The sequence below is a fragment of the Eschrichtius robustus genome, chromosome 3, assembly GCF_028021215.1.
Source record: "Eschrichtius robustus isolate mEscRob2 chromosome 3, mEscRob2.pri, whole genome shotgun sequence".
NCBI lineage: Eukaryota > Metazoa > Chordata > Mammalia > Artiodactyla > Eschrichtiidae > Eschrichtius > Eschrichtius robustus.
The window spans coordinates 89634790-89653473 of record NC_090826.1 but is presented as its reverse complement, the minus strand read 5'-3'; the positions used below and the strand labels follow the sequence as shown (position 1 = coordinate 89653473).

Below are 18684 nucleotides of genomic sequence, written 5' to 3'. Positions count from 1 at the left end.
GTATGTGAGTCAAATCATTATGTTGTACACCTTAAATTTATACAGTGCTGTATGTCAATTATATCTCAGTAAAACTGGAAGAAAAAAATTGAATACCAATACTGATATTTACCACAGAGTCCAATACCATAAAGGACTTCATTCCGAATCTAAAAAGTTAATTCACCATTATTTAACTTTAAGTCATTTAGAGATATTGGTTAAATAAAAGCCAAAGATTAAAAGCTGCCAACGTGGATCATATTTATTAAGTGAAATTATTTTACACTGCTTGAGAAGTGAATATATTCCGGGAAGTGTACAACATTGGACAAACTCTTGGAAAGAAGCACTGTTTCTTGCTGTATCAGGCTTCCTGGGCCCCAAACAGAAGGAGCCACTGAAGCACTAGAGCTGGTGGAATGGATCCTATAAGCTCTATGAAGGCAGGGACCTTGTTTATCGTTCGCCTGGTATCCATGGCACACAGCCGAGGGCAAGCATTCTTGTTGAAGGGATGGGTGCATGGGTGGGTGCACCCATTAGGAGGGGTGGGAGCAGGAAGCACGAGCCACATCAGTGCTTCCTCTGGGGTTGTTCTTTCTGCCCTGGTTTCAACAAAGCAGCAGAAAAGTGGAGCAATAATAGGATTAGAGCTCTAGGGAAGTAGGTAAGCAACTATCTACCTTTCCCCATTCCGGTCAACACTGGAAGCGATGTCTCTTCTTTCCGGTTCCCATTCCTCCTTGTATCAAATCAGGCTGTCCCAAGACCACTGCAGCACCTGAAGCACTTCACCTCTGCCCGGCCACTCCTAGAGCTGGCTGAAGGAAGGAATCCTTAAACAGGGCTGAGCACAGGCCAACAAGCTATCTAGCTGCAACAGCTTATAAAGCCCTCAAAAGCATGAGCTTAATGGATAAACAACTAGGTCCTATTGTATAGCACAGGGTCCTATATTCAATATCCTGAGATAAACCATAATGGAAAAGAATATTAAAAAAAGAATGTATGAGAGAGAGAGAGAGAGAGAGCGACAGAGAGCAAGCATGAGCTTATCATCCATTTCTTTTGTGTCTCTGCCTACTACTTCTAACAATGCAGATCTTACACTGAGACAAGTGTAATTATGTGACTGAATACCTTTTATCTGTTTGGTCAGGTGGTTTGGCACACTCCAGTTTGTGTCACCAATACTAATACGTTTCAGTACCCTTGCCAGTGTGTAAAAGTCCATTCTTCATTAGGTGATTTACAAGGCACCATATACACCTAAGACTGAAATCTGTTAATAAACTTTCATTGTGAGAATTTCAATTATAACCCTAGACTCTTTCAAGACACGGAAATTCTTCAGAGATTACAAATACCAATACTTGGCCAATTTTTCATCCTATAGAAGCAAAGATATATCATCAGGTCACAGTTATTAAGCATTTTAATGTTTTGGTTCTGGGACTTAGGAGAATAATAAAAGAGCATGTGTCCCTTCTATGGAACACTCTGGGGCTTTTGCCACATTCTACTGAACTCTGAAAACTTGTTCTGTAATTTCACAAATTTCCCATATAGCCCTCATACTCAGAAGTAGAAGTTTACCATATTGAATCTTTTTTTTTTTTTTTTTAATTTCACAGGTCTTAAGAATATGGTTGGATAAGTTTAGACAAATGCATACACTGAGTAACAAACACCTTAAAAAATTAAGATAAGGAACATTGTTAACAACCTAGAAGGCTCCTTCATGTTCCTTTTCAGTTTATCCTCCTCCCCCAGGCAACCACTATTCTGATGACTTCTATCTCCATAGATTAGTTTTGTCTATTCTTAAATTTCACATAAATGGAATCACGCAGTATGTTCCCTTTTGTGTCTGGCTTCTTTGGCTCAACGTAATGGTTTTGAGATTTACGCTGATTGTTGCAAGTAACAGTAGCAGTTCCTTTTTAAATTGCTAAATAATATTCCATTCTATGAACTTACTACAGTGTGTTTATCCATTATTAATTAACACAGAAGCTGGATGGGCACATGCTGGTGCTTCAATAAAACAAATGTAGCAATTCCTGTTCTTTCAAATCTGCAGTTTATACTTGGCTTTTGCTAATGACTATATCCAGATCCAAAGCTGATTTTTAATCCTTCAGTCCTCAAAGAGAGCATGGGAAAAACTTCTTGAGAGTCTGAAGAATCTGAGCAGAAAGCAGGAGTAAGAGATAGGAGGTATTCAGGGAGATATCTTCAACATGAACCAAATTTGCTCTAGGCCCTGGCTCTTGTCAAGGATTGTGAAAAGACTGAATTAAATGCAGGTCTAACCCTAACCCTCTCTCAGTGTTATCTTCCTCTTATCCTTCCTAGCTCTTTTGACCACTGGTTAAAAATTATTTTTCTCTATAGACAATCTAAAGACTTTCACCTATTCAAAAAAGCCTTGCTTGCTTGGGTAGTCTGTAGTTTCAGTTAGGATGGCAGTGAAAGCAATGGTGTATATAGAAATGTATTTTGAGTTCCTTTCCTTGTGACCAGGCACACATCAAAAAAGCAGGAAGGAAAGTTGGAGGAAATTATGCAACTTATTATGATTTCTCATCATCAAGAACTTGTGTCCACGGGGAAAGAATAATAGTCCCTATAAAGGTTTCTTTTGGTTATTTGTGATTCCTCCCTCAAGAACTTTAAAACAAATTTTGAGAGAGCATAGACAAATCTAGTTTGATCTAATTTGTTAGAAAACAAATGAGATCAATCTAATTTGATCTAATTAGTTAGGTGTCCGCAGGAAACATCATTCCAGATGAGAATGGAGCAACCAACATTAAAAAAAAAAAAAAAAAAAAGAATAACTGAGCATTATACTGAGATTATAGAAACTCATTATTGCAAATACTGTGGATAAATAATTGTTCCTAATTAGAGATTAATTTTAAGCCAGTGACTATTTACAGAATCAAATCTTTAATAGTTCTGTAGGTAGAATTTTTTTTTAATGTGTCACTCAAGTATTATCCCTTCTCAGTTGAAAAAGGGATTTTTAATATTCAGAATTACTTGAACTTCAAGTCCTCACTTTGTAGGATTTCCCCAACATGGTCCATCATCTTTCTGAAGGTGCTATTTCAGAGTAGTAGCTCCCGGAAAGAGTTCATTTGTAGTTGCCTAGAAAAACTGACAGGTGATATATTGATATACTGAATGGAGGCATGAATGGTCAAAATCATGCAAAAACTATAGTCTAGGTTAAAAGTACTATAAAGAGTATTGGACCAGACATATATTTAACATAGCTCATGTCCAGAGGAGAAATTAATCCAATTTGAAAGTAAGAACCATTAAAATCTTTATGTCTTTTTACATTGGGAAAAAATTGAAGATGCCATAAATCACAACTGTAGTGCTGATACTACTGATATTACTAAAATAAAATAAAGTATCTAATTAGCATGAATGCAAAACTCCTATTCCTGTACATTTTTAAATTTATAATATCACTAAATCAACTTTTTTTTTTGTTTAATTAATTTATAATTTATTTATTTATTTTTGGCTGTGTTGGGTCTTCGCTTCTGTGCGAGGGCTTTCTCTACTTGTGGCAAATGGGGGCCACTCTTCATCCTCTTCATCGCGGTGCGCGGGCCTCTCACTATCGCAGCCTCTCTTGTTGTGGAGCACAAGCTCCAGACGCGCAGGCTCAGTAGTTGTGGCTCACGGGCCCAGTTGCTCCGCGGCATGTGGGATCTTCCCACACCAGGGCTCGAACCCGTGTTCCCTGCATTGGCAGGCGGATTCTCAACCACTGCGCCACCAGGGAAGCCCCTAAATCAACTTTTTTAAAGAATTAATTTTTTCTACTTATTAAGAGACTAAAAAGGAAGAACAAGCATTGTCTTATATAAGATTTTTATTTGAATGCTCTGAAAATTATAATCACATTTAATGTTGTTGGGAAGAAAGTATTATTTGATGTCATTTTGTAATTTTCCTGAATATTTATAAGCCATAAAGTATTGCTCTGGTTGTCTGTTTTCCTCCTCTTAAAAAAACCTCTACATCTTTTAAAATTTTTAATTAATTAATTAATTAATTAATTTATGGCTGCATTGGGTCTTCATTGCTGCACGGGGGTTTCTCATTGTGGTGGCTTCTCTTGTTGCAGAGCACAGGCTCTAGGCACGAGGGCTTCAGTAGTTGTGGCCCACGGGCTCAGTAGTTGTGCTTCATGGGCTCTAGAGTGCAGGCTCAGTAGTTGTGGTGCACGAGTTTAGTTGCTCTGTGGCATTCTACTTCTTTTTTAATCAAAACTTTAGGGAGTTTATTTTAGTATAAACACATAGGTACTGAGGGCTTTTTTTTTTTTTCATCCTCAATTCTCAAAATATACTGAGTTAAAACCAGATACTCATGTTGGGATACGGCCAAGGATTCCTTCATCTTAGCCATTGCTCTTGGCCAGATCTAGGGCTCTGACCCGCATCTACCCAGGGAAACCACAGTCCATGACTGTCCAGTTGTCTTGGAATGAAATGCGCTGTCTGGAATTTCCAGGAAGAAAACACATTTAATCATTGGATAACGTGCTCACAGGTAGGCAAGCGAGGCTGTGCTCCCTTATCACTGATGAGCTCCCCAGTCCCCCCCAAGGTCAGCTGTCCCACCTCATTCTTCCCCACATCGTGTGAGTCACTGCTGTGCTTACAAAGATAAGTCCAAGAGTACAACCACTTTATCTTCCATAGAAATACAAAATGGACACGCTTTTCCATTATGCTTGATTCTGTAACGAAAGGTCTAGGAAGTGAGTGTAACATGAACTCATTCCTTCCGCCTCAGCAGACAGATGGATAGAGACATTCCAGTTTGTTTCCAGTCTTTTGTCTTCGGAGCATTTTTGGCATTTCCTTCAGGAAACTGGAGGTTGTGACCTAAGGTTTCCTTAGTGAACATGCTTCTGTTTCCCACAGTTAACTTTACCCAGAAATGACATCTACTCTATTAGGTGAGGTTTATCTTCGTGTCCCAACTGTGTCCTGTGCATATTCAATGACACTTGAAAGCACAAATTCTGAAAGTTAACAATAGCACTGAAGAGGCAAACACACCAAAATACTTCGATGTAATCCCCAATGAAGATGATAATATCAAAACAAGAATTAAAAATTCTGTGAGGCTTGCCATTTTATAGTTGGAGAAATTGACTAGGGATGTTAAAGCTTTCAGATACTATGAATCAAAAATTTTCAGATAAAAGATGTATGCTATTCAGCCAACATTCTACAACTTGTTACTTTATTGCTAATGTGTAGTTTTATATTGTTCAGTGGGTAGACTGGGAGAAGGCAAAACAATGCCCTGAAAGAATTAAGTAATTTAATATAATCTCCCATAGCCATATTCCCACTTCCCCAGTATGTTGATGGCAAGCCGAGAATGTAAGCTTCTAGGGATGGGTGTGAACTGACCAGTGAGTGTCATAATTTAACTTTGATTTACAACCACATTGTTGTACATTATTTCATTTAAAACTCATGTTTTAAGACAGAATTATTGTACTTAATTTAGTTTGGCTTGAATGTCATTTAAAACTCAAACAATTACATTTACTTGCCAATGTGGTATTTAGAAGCTGGTGGTTTTCATCTCATTCTTTACTACTCTTCAATGTTAACTTATTGAAGTTTCTCTTCCTGAAAAAAAAGAGTGGTTTCTAAACAAACCACATTCTTTTTTCACACCCTAGTTTATCAGGGTAAAATCCTCTAAAGAATAACAGAAGTTTGCCTTTAACTGATTCTAAAGAGGCACATAGTCAAACAGAATGTCTTAATAATTATTTTTTTAAAAATGCTCTTCACAAAGGAATCTTTAAAAAAAATCAGTTTATTAATGTTTAAAAGTTGATAAAGCTATGTGCAAAATGATCCACATTGTCAGAAACCTATTAAATACTATTTTTTTTAAAAAAGACATTTCTCAGTTTAATTGCACTGGAAACCACACTAAACAGACACCAATATATTTTTATTCTTTGTGACATTTATACACATCTTCAATTAACTATTTAATGTACTGAAAACCTTCTTATGTTCCCTATCAGTTAAAGTAATGCTTTAAGGGCACAAGAGGATGGTATTTTCTGAAGAAATACACATTCAATGGTGTTAACACAGGTTAGGAAAATCCAATAAAATGTTGAAACAAATACATTCAAAAATTATTAAAAAAGTACTTTTAACACAACAAAATACAGCCATCCTGTTGGTTGAAATGATTCACACAACACTCCGAAAGAAACATCAACAAAAGTGCCAAAGACAGATGCTGTATTTGTTAGACAAATTCGTTAAGAAATCTTTCTTGGTTTACAAAGTCACCCTCCAGTCAGTTTTCACCTTGTTTTGCTTGTTTGTTTCTCCTATGACACTAAGGATCCTGGCTGATGTCATTTAAATAAATTGGGACTTGCTCATGCAGATTTCAGCCATGATGGATATGATACTGTAATACATTTCATTGCAAAGGTTTTTTTTTTTTAAAGTGACTGCAACTAAAATCAAAAACACTCATCCAGCTTACGTGGAAACTTTGGCTTCAGCAAGTGAAATTGCTTTACATCTCCAAACCATCTCCACCACAGTCTACCTGCTGGACACAGCCTACCTGCTACACATCATCAAGAAATGGACCGTGCCACACTCTCAACTCTGAATGCCAGGTAGTTAAAATATAAAGTGAAGGAATTCTGAGGAGGGATGTGAAGGGGAAGGGAGGGTAGGATATGCAGAGCATACCTAGCAAAGCAGAAGTGCACACACTCACTTGGGCTGGAAACTAAAGTGAAAGAAAACATCTCCTCAAAGCTCCCGACAGAGACGCTTTCACACGGGGACATTAGTCTTTGAGGAGGGGCCAGATGAACCCTTCAGGAGCTTGACAATGCTAGACCTTTGGCTCAGTGCAAAATCAAAGCTCCAGCGAGGGGAGGAAATAGATTCCAGGCGAGGACCTGATCTCCACCCTTCCCAGTGCATTGTTCACAGGAACTAAGTCTACCCACCAACACCAGGCACCTCCAGGCTGTTCTTACGCTTCCCCTCCCTCCCTCTGGCTTGCGACAGCGCCTGCCTGGCAGCAGTGGAGGCACAGAGTTTTTTTTTTTTCCAAACAAACACTGGGGTGGTGGGTAACCATGCAAGCTCCCCATGGGTCAGCAGTTTTCACTTTTAGGAAGAAGAGTTGACGTTTCCAGAAGACATAATGGTCTCTGGGTTATCCCCATCATCCTTCTGAGGGTGGGAGGAGTTGTCTGACTTACTGCGGCTGAATTCCATGCCGGCGATGATGGGTCGTGTGAATTTGCCGGCGGAGTCTCCGCTGGGGCACTTGCAGCAGGACATGATCCGGACGAAGGCCCGACGCATCTCCTTGTTGGACAAAGTGTAAATGATGGGGTTGGTGCCAGAGTTGAGCACAGCCAACACCAGGAAGTACTCCGTTCTGAAGAGGATGTCGCAGGTCTTCACCTTGCAGCCCACGTCCAGCAGGAGCAGGATGAAGAGGGGCGCCCAGCAGGCGATGAAGACGCCCAGGACGATAATCACGGTCTTGAGCAGCGCCAGCGACTTCTCAGAGCTGCGGCTGGCCTTCGAAATGTTCTTGCGGAAAGTCAGACGGCGGCTTCGAGTCCTGACCAAGGAGTAGATCCTGCAGTACAGGATGACGATGGAGAGTAGGAGCAGAGTGAAGACCGTGGTGCAGAAGAGGATATAGTGCTTGTGGTAGAGCGGCAGCACTGTGGAGCAGCTGGGCAGCGCGCTGATGCAGTTCCAGCCCATGATGGGCAGGCCCCCCAGGATGAGGGAGATAACCCAGCAGGCACTGATGAGCAGGAAGGAGCGGAACCTGTTGCTCCCATTGTGGAGTTTCATCTTCAGCATGGTGATATAGCGCTCAATGGCGATGGCCAGGAGGCTGAACACGGAGGCAGACAGGGCCACAAACATACTCCCTTCCCGCAGAAACCACTGGGCGGGGGTTAGCTTGTAGGTGGTGGCCCCAGACAGAAGCAGGTTGGCCGTATAGGCCACTCCTGCCAACAGGTCTGAGAGGGCGAGGTTGCCAATAAAATAGTACATGGGTCGGTGGAACTTCTTGGTTTTCCAAATGGTCAGCAAAACAAAGATGTTCTCTAGGATGATAAAGCAGCAGATGAGAATGAACACCACTGAGATCAGTTTAATGCCGTTTTCCTTGTCCGCGCCGATATTCAGCTTTCCCGTGTAGTTATAATGCCGGACGATGATGTCGTAGTTGACATAGTCGGAGACAGAGCTGCGGAGGGCCTTGACCAGCGGGATGTTGGTGGACACCATGATGCGCACTGTCCCCAGGAGCCCGGGGCGGTACTTCTCCAGATGAACGCTAGAGGGCGAGGCGGAGAGAGCCTTCACTGGCAGCGGGGGTGGTTGAGCGAGAGAGATCCAGGCTTTTTGTGTAGCTTTTCCGTGGCTGGAGAGGGCCTCAGAAACCGCAGCCTTAAACAAATCACAAAGAGGAGAGAGTCAGGGGAAAAGCCACAGCACACTGGCGTAATTCATTCTAGCGAAGGTATTGCTCCAGTTTTCTTGGTGCTGATTTGTTTTAAAGAAACTTGGGGAGAGTGCAGGAAGAAGGATTAAAAAACAAACAAACAAAAAAATCAAACTCTCATTTCTTGCAAAAAAAAAAAAAAAAAAAAAGGAAGAAGGGGAAGAAAGAAAGGGAGAAAAAAACAAAAATGTACCCAAACTGAAAACTCCGACTCGACAAGACGAAAATCGCTCCCTAGGGTTACATCCACTCAAATGGAAATGGGAAAACTGGAGAAGTGAACCCCATTTATCCCCACTCTTGCCTCCTCAACCCCCCCCTCACCCCCGCCCAACGCTGCTCCCACCCCACAAGGTTTCCAGCCGCAGCCGAAAGAGTCTCTGAAGCGTTCACCCGCTCAGCGGCGGGCTCACCACCAGCTCCTGGTCGCTCCTTCGAAGAGCCTCAACCGCCAATGTGAGGGCGGAGACGCACACCTCTGCCCTCCACCACCACCCAGCTAAAACCACCTCCTAATTGCCATGCAAGAAATTAGGTTTGCACGAAAACCATTTGACAGCGTAAGTCACTTTTGGGGCTCTATTAATAACTCTCTAGGAGCAGGTGTGCTTGGGGTCCAAAGGCGCAGCATGGTGTGGGCAGCCAAGCCCGCCCTGGCCTTGCGGTAAACAGGAAAGCTTAGCGCCTCCGTGAAGCAACAGCCTTTTCTTTCTTCTTCTTCTTCTTTTTTTTTCTTGCAAGCCAGTGCAAGAAAATATAAAGGTACTCAGTGAAAATCATTCATAAGCTATTGCAATAAATCCCAGAAGTTTCGTACATTCGTTGATTGCAAAAGGAGTATTTTTAGTTACTGTGGATATAGCCAAAACGCGCACACAAAAAGAGACGTTAAACTACAAATGATAAAAATACATGCCACTGCATTCCAAATTCCAAATGCCAAATTACTCTCCAGAAACTCACACAAGCAGAAGTCTGCCGGTGCCTTGCTAAGCTAGCGCGGGCAGTTTTATTCACTGCTTTTCCCCAACACGTTGCCTCCTCTCATAGAACTAGAAAGTGTGGGGGGAATGAAACGTGGCACTGGTGATCAGAAGTCTACCCAAGAGTTGTTTAAATGTTTCAAGGTAACGTAGCAAATGCGATAAAAGTGGAGTCATCGAGGCGACAGCAATTCCAGCAATTCCCAGGACAGCAGAGGCAGCTCGCGCCCAGTAGCTCCGCGTTTCCCTCATCTAATTCCACACCCTGCTCTCTCGCAGTGCAAGTTTAAGCCCTTACCCCACCTCCCCCAGTCTTTGTCTATAGGATTTCCCAGAATAAGCGCCTCTCCTCCGACCCACCACAGCTTCCGCTATCCCCCAGCCCCACACGGTTCTACAATGGGAACTTAACCCTTTTCCAAACTTTAAGTGACAAGTGCGCCAAGAACCATCCGATCCGGTTGGTCTCCTTAGTAGCCCAGAGATGCTTGTCTTCAGCACCCAGAGACAGATGTTTTAAAAGTGTTCGTTTTGCTTCATTCCGGTTTAAAATTTTTGTTTCTGCCTCTGAAGACCTCCCGCCTCCATGCTCCTCCACGCGCACACCCTACCTGGCTCAGGCTGGACGAAGCTGCGTTCGGGGAGCTCCGGGTCTGCACGGCGCGCTCGGCATCTTGCTGCTGCCCCCGACTGAGCGCGCCGCGTTCTCAACTTACTCGAGTCGGGGTCCCCTCCCTCCGCAGCCGCGCACTCCAATGGCCAGCGCGCTCGCCGCGGCCCGGCCGACCGGTCAGCTGAAGTCGCCGAGCGCCCCGCTGAGGCTGAGTGGCTTCTTTAGGAAGAGACAGGGAGGAGTGAGTGCCTCAAACCCCCACGCCCTCCGCCCGCGGCTGGGGACCTCAGGATCAGTGCTGCTGAGACTCACCGTCCGGGAACGATCTGCGGCACAAACACACACACAAAAAGAACCCCTCCTTCCCCACAGGCAACCAAAAAAAGGAAAAAAAAAAAAAAAAAAAAACCCAGAAAAGGGGCGGAGCCTGGTGCCCCCAGGACTCTTAATGTATAAATCTCGGCCCTCGCCCTGCAATCCGCCGCTCCCGGGCGGTGGAGACAGTTCTCCCGCGCCTTAGAAAAGGCGGGGAGGCGAAGAGCTGTTGGAAGCTTTTCTCCAGAAAAGTCTTAAGGGACAGAGGACGGCCTGGCGTCTGTAGTGCATCTCTCTGGTCCCCCAGCCCCGCAGCCCTTGGGGGATTGGAGTCCGGTGATTGTGGCCGGGCTCCGCCCTCCTCTCCAGCCCCGGCCGCGTCTGCGGAGGCAGGGGAAACAGGCGCCGCGACCCCGCGAGTCCCGGCCGCGTTCTGGGGGAGGAGAGGCTGGGAAGGGGCTGCCAGAGGTATGGAGGAGGCGAGCAGCCTGGGAGCGAGAATGGCCCGGGAGGTTCCTCCACTTCTGCCCGCTTCCATCTCTCACCCCCATCCCGCTGCTGCCTCGAAACTTGCGGTCTGAGGGGCAGAAAGTGGCTTTCTCGGGGCGCGCAGTGAAATGGGCCAGCTCCGGGCGAGGTGTTGGGCGGGGGTTCCCCTCACTCAACGGGGCGCAAAATCAGGCCTTGTGTCCTAGATTCTGGCCAGTGGTGAGGTCTTTGAGGAGGTGGGCAGCTGCCGGGGCCCGAGAGACTTAAACAGCTTGGGCAGCTCAGGAATTTCCAAAGGGGAAGAGCTGCCGGCCCGATCAGCCTAGGGCCTGCAGCTGCCCAGCTCGGGGCCAGCGCGCTTCTCTCCCTCTCTACTTGAGAGGCCCCCAAGCCTCAGTGCTCACAACTCGCCCACTCTTTCCTTTCCCTTGGATGCTACTTCAGAACGTGAGACTGTGAGGCGGCCTTGGTCAGCTCCGCCTAAATGATAAAATGAGGGCACTTGTGACGGCCCTCCTGCTGCAAAGTTGGTTTCCACCCAGTTCCTGGTCGCACTGGCTTCCCATCCTGGCAGATGTGAACGCAAAACTTCTCCGTTGTGCAGTTTCAATTAACACAGTACAGACACACCCTGTACCTGAATGACTCAGAAGGAGGCTGAATGAATAAACAACAGACTCCTGGCTTCTGGGATCTTACGACTTTGCAAAGGAAAAAAATCAAATGACAGTTAATACACAGTTGCCCGAAAGCTCTCATCAGCAGCGTTGCACCCAGCACACACCCACAAATTTAACAACAGTAAGTGCGAACGACATAGAAACTAAGATAACTGTCCTCTATACTCTAGAATAGACTTTGATTGGGTCTAAGAATGTATTTCACTTAAAAGGGAAGATATGTTGTGTCTACTCAGCACAAAAAAATGCGTGGACTTGGCAAACTTCACCTCATCCACTAATTTATGAGTTCTTTAAAGGGAAAGGAATTAAAGTACATTGCACACCCAGACTACATCAGGCATGTGGTAGATTATCTAATTTAACACTACTACTCTATGAAGCAAACATTGTTGGTCATTTTGTTGATGAAGGAAATGTCAGGCAGTTTAAGCCACTAGATGTCCCAGCTAATGGGTGGCTGAGCTAGGTTCCAAAACTCAAATACTGCAGATGCCACGTCAAATGCCTTCAGTAAACAGTTAAGGTGTTCTGTATGTATACACCGGTTTGACAAATGAAGTCCTTTAAAACCACTTCTTTCCTGACTATGCAAGTGTTACACATATTAACACATTTAATCCTTACCATGACCCTGCAGGTTAGGTACTGTTAATATCCTAATTCTACAAACAAGGCAACTGAGTCCCAAACATATTAAGCAACTTGGTTAGCGTGGGCTTTGACCGTAGACAAGCTGCAGATTCTTAACTGCTGCTCTAAACCACCGTGATAAACCTCAACGATGTTAAAGAATTGTGTGAGGGAAGTCAGTCCTTTTCTGGTGAATAATGTTGGTGAGGACAACATTCAATATTGATTCAACATTTAGAAGAGCTCAAACACTTTGCAGATGATTACTTAGCAATATTCATCCTTAGTGCACAGCTATGAGATATAAAATATAGATGACCACTCAGGCAAAATTAGAAAGTAAGCAAAGTGATTTGCCACAATGGCTTCCCTGCCAGTTTCGAGTCTCTGGTTCCTACACATGTCTCTTCCCATTACTCTCATGAGAACCCCCCAAGAACTGCATCCTCAAAAAGCTGTTAGCCCAGCTTCCTTTCTGCTGCAAGTCCAATGTTCCTCCCTTACTTCCTGGCATGCTGAGGTTACCATCTGATGCCCATCACATTGAGGTTGATCCATTGCAAATTTCTGATTTCAAAGCAGCTTTGCTGTTCTTTATGCATGCTTTAGTGTCTCTCTTTAAGGGCTGCCGGATAAAATACCATGCAATATTTGGGACATATACTGAAAAAATTGTCATTTTAATCTGCAATTCAGATTAAACTGAGTGAGCTGTATTTTTGTTCACTAAATCTGGCAACCCTACTCTCTTTCCTAAAGGCTCCATTCACTTTCGAACTCCCTCTCCTCCCCCTAGTACCCTGTAAAGATCCAACTCTCTCCTTACTCATTTGTTCATAGGAGAATAACTAGCCTTCGACTTCATGGAGAAAAGAGTATCACCACTTATAAATTCCAGCTTCATAATAACTTCACCCACCCTAACCTCCTTCCCACAGCTCTGCTCCTTCTCTTGCCTGTATCACCATGCTGCTTCCCCCAAATTTTCTAAGACAATTATTCTTTCTCTCTTTTGTATTTTCAGTTCTTTCCCTCTGATGACTCTTCACTTGAAACTTACCTTAATATTTATGTGTTTCCTCTACCAAAAACTCACTGTCTTCCCCTCATACTAGGTCCCAGGATCTCTCTCTTCTCTTGTTTGCCAACATTCAAAACTATGTAATGGAACATGATTGAGCTTTGGAACCAGACAGACTTGGGTTCAGCCTTAATTCTGCCAGTTCCTAGCTGTGTGACTTTGGGCAAGTTCCTTTAACTTCCTGGGGCCTCAGCTTCTTCATCTCTAAAATGGTATACTGATATTTCTTTCAGTCACTGGGAGGATTAAAGAGCTTCATGTGTGTAAAGAGTATTACAGTAAGGGACTTCCCTGGTGGCACAGTGGATAAGACTCCACACTCCGAATGCAGGGGGCACGGGTTCGATCCCTGGTCAGGTAACTAGATCCCACATACATGCTGCAACTAAGGAACCCGTGCGCTGCAACTAAGGAGCCCACCTGTTGCAACAAAGGGGCCCACCTGTGGCAACTAAAACCCCATGAAACAAAATAAATAAATATATATACATTTTTTTAAAGTATTATGGTAAATGCTTCACTCTCCCACCACCTCTATCTTTAACTCTATTATATTCATTGCTTTTTTTTTTTTTATAGCAACTACCATGGCAGTTATTAGTTGTCAGAAAGCTTCACAATCGGTTTCATGATCAGAAAATAAAGCAAGATTTCAGTTTGTCTTCTTTACAAAATTGTTCAGTTTCTGAAATATAAAGGATCATTTGCTTTCTAAAAATGTCAGCTTTGCCACATGGTGTTCCAGAGATCTGACCTCAAAAGCTTCTCAAGTTTTACCATCCACAGAATCTTTATTTGTAACTGAGACCCATCTGTTGTTTTCCATTTGAAGCTTCTTCAGCAGTTTATAGCAAAGTGAGAGAAGTTGGACCAAAGTAGCCATTATGCATCTTGTCTTTGTAATACTCTTATCAACCTTCAGAAACACTTGATTCTGCAAAGGTGTCTTAGTTACTGCCTGGAGCTGGTGGCATAGAGGAACAAGCTTGTTTATTTCCAGGAGAAGCATAAGCTTATCATCATCTTTCAGCTGTTTGAGAAAGCTTGCACACTTGAAGCAAGCTTCAAACCCTCTTCAACAAAAACCTCTAGTTGATGAATTAAATCCTGGGAAGTTTTTATTGGTCCCTCTCCCCTAGTAAATAAATACAGAGAATAGGCCATACTGGACATGTTCCGTCCGTATCGAACAATCTCATCCTCCTGATCCTCCCACTTCTCAATCTCGCAGTTGGCATCAGAGGTGAGCAAACCCAGCTTGAGTCCAAGCTTTGCTATCTTGGCTTGCTCCTCAGAGTCAGGCTTGTCTGGCTTTAATGATTTCAGGTTTGCGTTATTCTTCATTGGCTTTGGAAGTGAAAGGTAGCCATACTTCTCTCCTCGTCTTCCTTCAAACACATCATTGATTTCTCTCAGCAGTGTTAACATGTCACTAATTTGGGACTCCCAGGCTTCACAGAATACATCTAGATTTTCTTTAGCAATTTTACTAGATGGATACAAAGTCAAAGTTTCAGCAGCAGAAATTATCTGCTGGCCAGTCACCTGAAATGTCTCCTCTGCATGTATACAGGTTATTTCAAGAGGTTCTGTCCCAGACACATGTCTCAACAATCGACAGGTCTCAACAAGCCGCTCTTTCTGTTCAGAGAGTTTGCAGGCATATTCAGCCAAACCTTCTAAATTTCCTTCTACTCCAGTAAGTTTTAATGCTTTGAGAACCACATGATCCGTGTGGTATTTTACCAGATCTGCTGCCAGCTGAGCTGCTGTACTATGAAGTTCTTTCTTAAGTTCATTGAGGCTGTGGCTGATTTTCAATACAGCGAGTTCCAGTTCTTCATCGATGCTCTTTGTTTTCTTGCTTTGAGCTTCAATCCACACAGAAATTAACTGCTGCAGTTCCATCCTGGCCTGAGCTGACAGTTCCAAGATGCATTCCCTGTGCTCGTGGCTGGTATAGGCACAATCAGTAAAGTCCTCTGTGCGCTCCAAGAGGGCGTCCAGCATCGCAGAGAGAGTCTCTCTTGACTGAAAATAAAGATTCTCCCGAAGTTTCAATATTCATCTTGAATTCCTTAATTCCAGTAAAAATACTGATAGATGAAATGTCAGTCTCTCCACTTGGTTTGCATTCGGTCACAATTTCAATTACCTTATCCAACGCCACTTTCATTCTGTCAAATACTCCTTCTTTGTTTTTATGGGCTGATTCACAGTTGGGATGCCTGAGACACGTCTTTGAAGCTGTGAGAAGCATCATTGTACACTTTTCAAGAACTGCCCTAGCTGCTGCCATTTTTGCCTTTTTCTTTTCATCTTTCAAATCATTTTGTCTATCTCCAGTAAGATGTGCAAACTCCACCATTTCATTTCCAAATTGACTGAATATTTGGACAAACTCTTGAAAGCTGTTCACTTTCTCCAGTCTTTCCATAGTTGCAAGAACCTTATTTCTTGACCTTATTATCTGCTTAATGACTACTCGGTCTGCCAGCAATAACACTTTTGTCACTGAAGAAAGAAGTAATCTTGCAGCCTTTATAACTCCTGTTTTATCTGTAAAAATTGTGATCTGGCCATCAGATTCTGGACGATTCAAGCTGCTCATATCTGTAAGCGCAGCAATTGTTTCTCCTGCTTGTTTAGCTTCAATACAGGCAACATTTATTTCTTCTTTCAAGTCCCAGTTTTCATTGGCTATAGCTTCCCCTACTTTAACAAATCTTCCAACTGCCAAGTTGACGGCTTGTCCTACACGCTGAATTGCTTGCAGAGTTTTACCAGACTTTTTGGTATTATCTTTATGATTAATAAGTGTGGTGATCTGAGAAACCAGCGGGAGCAGCGTCTGCTCCACCGAGCGAGTTTTGATCTCGAGTCCGGAGTCGAAGGCGAGGCCAAACGGGCCGGAGCCGTGCACTGCCCCGGCGGCGGCACCGCCGGCCGGGCCCGGAGAGGCGGCCACGGCCCTCAGCCCGTCGCGGAGCCCGGACGCCGCACCGCCGCGGACCCGCCGCCCGCCCGCCTGCCTGCGCTCCGCCTTCATTGCTTTTATTATCTCACTTTCCATCTTACCATTCACGTTCCTTTTTGATTGTAAAATAAAATTATTTTTAATAAAATTAATACATGCATATGGTTTAAAAAAATCAAACAGTAGAAAACTCGCAGGGAAGAGCATCAGTCCTCCGAAGCTCCCTGACCCTCTAATCCTCCCAACCACTTTGAAATCGTACTGGTGTTCCTTTTCTTTTTTCTTTCTTTCTTTATTTATGGCTGCACTGGGTCTTCGTTGCTGCGTGCGGGCTTTCTCTAGTTGCAGCAAGCAGGGGCTACACTTCGTTGCGGTGCGCAGGCTTCTCATTGTGGTGGCTTCTCGTGTTGCGGAGCACAGACTCTAGGCACACAGGCTTCAGTAGTTGCAGCACGCAGGCTCAGTAGTTGTGGCGCAAGGGCTTAGTTGCTCCAAGGCATGTGGGATCTTCCCGGGCCAGGGCTCGAACCCGTGTGCCCTGCATTGGCAGGCAGATTCTTAACCACTTCGCCACCAGGGAAGCCCTTGTTGATGTTTCTTCTAGTGGCTATCTGAACTCTCTAAATCCACTATTTTATACCTCCATTTCCTGATTATCAATTTTAGACAATATCTAAAGGTTTTCTGCTATGTTGAAGGAGTATTAATTCACTTACCCTTAAGAAACATGCTTGTGCTATAAACTTTCTAAATTCTTGAGTGTCTGAAATTTTAAAAATTCTGTTTTTACACTTGGCTAATATTTTGGTTGAATATAGAATTAGAGGTTGTAAGTAATTTTCCCTGAGAATTTTGAAGGCATTAATCCCTTGTCTTTTAATTTCTAGTACTAATGATAAAAAGCCTAAAGCTATTCTGATCAAAACCTCACATGACTACATTTTGTCATCTTTGGATGTTTTTAGAATCTTCTCTTTCTCCACAGTGTTCCAGAATTATACAATAATATACCTTGATTTTCCAAGCTTTTTCCTAGGAAGTTATCTGAAATCATTTTATTGATAACTTTATTTTCTCTATTCTCTCTTTCTAGAACTTCCACTCTTCAGACGATGACCCATCTGGACTGATCATTTAATTTCCTCATATTTATTTTCTATTTTTTACATCTTTATTTTTTTTCTAATTTCTGGGAGTTTTCTCAACTTTATCTTTTAACTCTTCAGCTAATATTTCCCTTGCTCTTATCATAGTTTTAATTCTAAATGCTCTCTTTTTCTTTTATGACTATTTCATTTTTACAGAACTCTGTGCTGTTGCTGACATTTTCTCCTATTTTCTTTATTTCTCATTTTCCTGTTTGTTTTGGTCCCAGTCCTTTGTGTCAGAGGCTTTCCCACTGTCAAGTGATCTCTGGCTGTCTATTCATATTTCAGACGACACTGAAAGCTAATTAAAACTCTGTGGGGAGCTTGTCAGTGGAAGAGTGCTGGGTGATCAGGCTGTGTTCTTTTGTTGGAGGACCCAAAATGTCAATATCTGGAGATCTCTATTCCTAGGCTGGTCAATTTCACTAGACGGGAATTCCAAAATCTCTTGTCCGCCTTCTAGTATTTTCCCAAATGAATCAAGGAAGAGCAGGGAAGAGAAGTAGGGAGAATCTTACCACTCAGTATTTAGATTTGACTGAATCAGAATAATGGGGATCCCCACACACATACTCTCAGCTCAACCAGGTGTCCCAAAGACCCCTCTGATTTTAGCCTCCAGGAAACCTCCAGTCTTCTGCTGAAATGGGGGTATTGGTACTTGTCCTGTTGTACAAGTTGGAAATGGAGGGCTGGAGATTTGGCTGCTAATTTTACTTTGATTAAAAAAAAAATTTATTTAAAAATCAAAAAGGAAAATGAATGAGAAGTAAGATGTTGAAAGCAATGAGTCTAGTAGGGTTGGAGAGAGGCGGGTAGGAGGTGGTGTATAGAGCATCTTCTCTCTAGTAAATGTTTCACACTCAGTCCTCTTATTTTCAGATCAGCATTTACACCACTTTTCAGAAATACCTGGAGGTTCCATTTCCTGACCCTAGCTGAGGATCTGTAGTGGGAATTTAACTTGCTTCTAGGATTCCCCTGCCTCTAGCTCAAGTTTCAACTTTCTCTAGTATGACAAGCCATTTACACACATTAATTTGTTTTCCAAAATTTTACTGCTTTTGTCAGAGGCAGTTTACCTTGAAGCTAATGTAGCTCAAACTTTAGGGTCCCGCTTCCAAGGTCCTGGAAAGAGTCCTAGCAATATGTCCCCATGGTTATATAAATAATAAAAATAAGACATTTTAACCATAACTG

The 18684-nt window shown here is 43.2% G+C and overlaps 2 protein-coding genes across 2 annotated transcripts; both read right to left on the bottom strand.

Moving 5' to 3' along the window:
• Nucleotides 1–5924: 5924 nt before the first annotated feature.
• Nucleotides 5925–10516, bottom strand: S1PR1 (sphingosine-1-phosphate receptor 1). Its single transcript, XM_068540411.1, has 2 exons — nucleotides 10160–10516; nucleotides 5925–8510 (listed from the first exon to the last, which is right to left on the bottom strand). Exon 2 carries the CDS (start codon nucleotides 8346–8348, stop codon nucleotides 7200–7202), a length of 1149 nt encoding a protein of 382 aa, XP_068396512.1. The 5' UTR covers nucleotides 8349–8510; nucleotides 10160–10516; the 3' UTR covers nucleotides 5925–7199.
• A 3525-nt stretch (nucleotides 10517–14041) lies between these two features.
• Nucleotides 14042–16432, bottom strand: LOC137760607 (alpha-catulin-like). The gene is given in 3 exon segments (XM_068537554.1): nucleotides 14042–14397; nucleotides 14400–15415; nucleotides 15417–16432. Coding segments are annotated over 3 exon segments (2304 nt in total). The 3' UTR covers nucleotides 14042–14125.
• Nucleotides 16433–18684: the final 2252 nt, after the last annotated feature.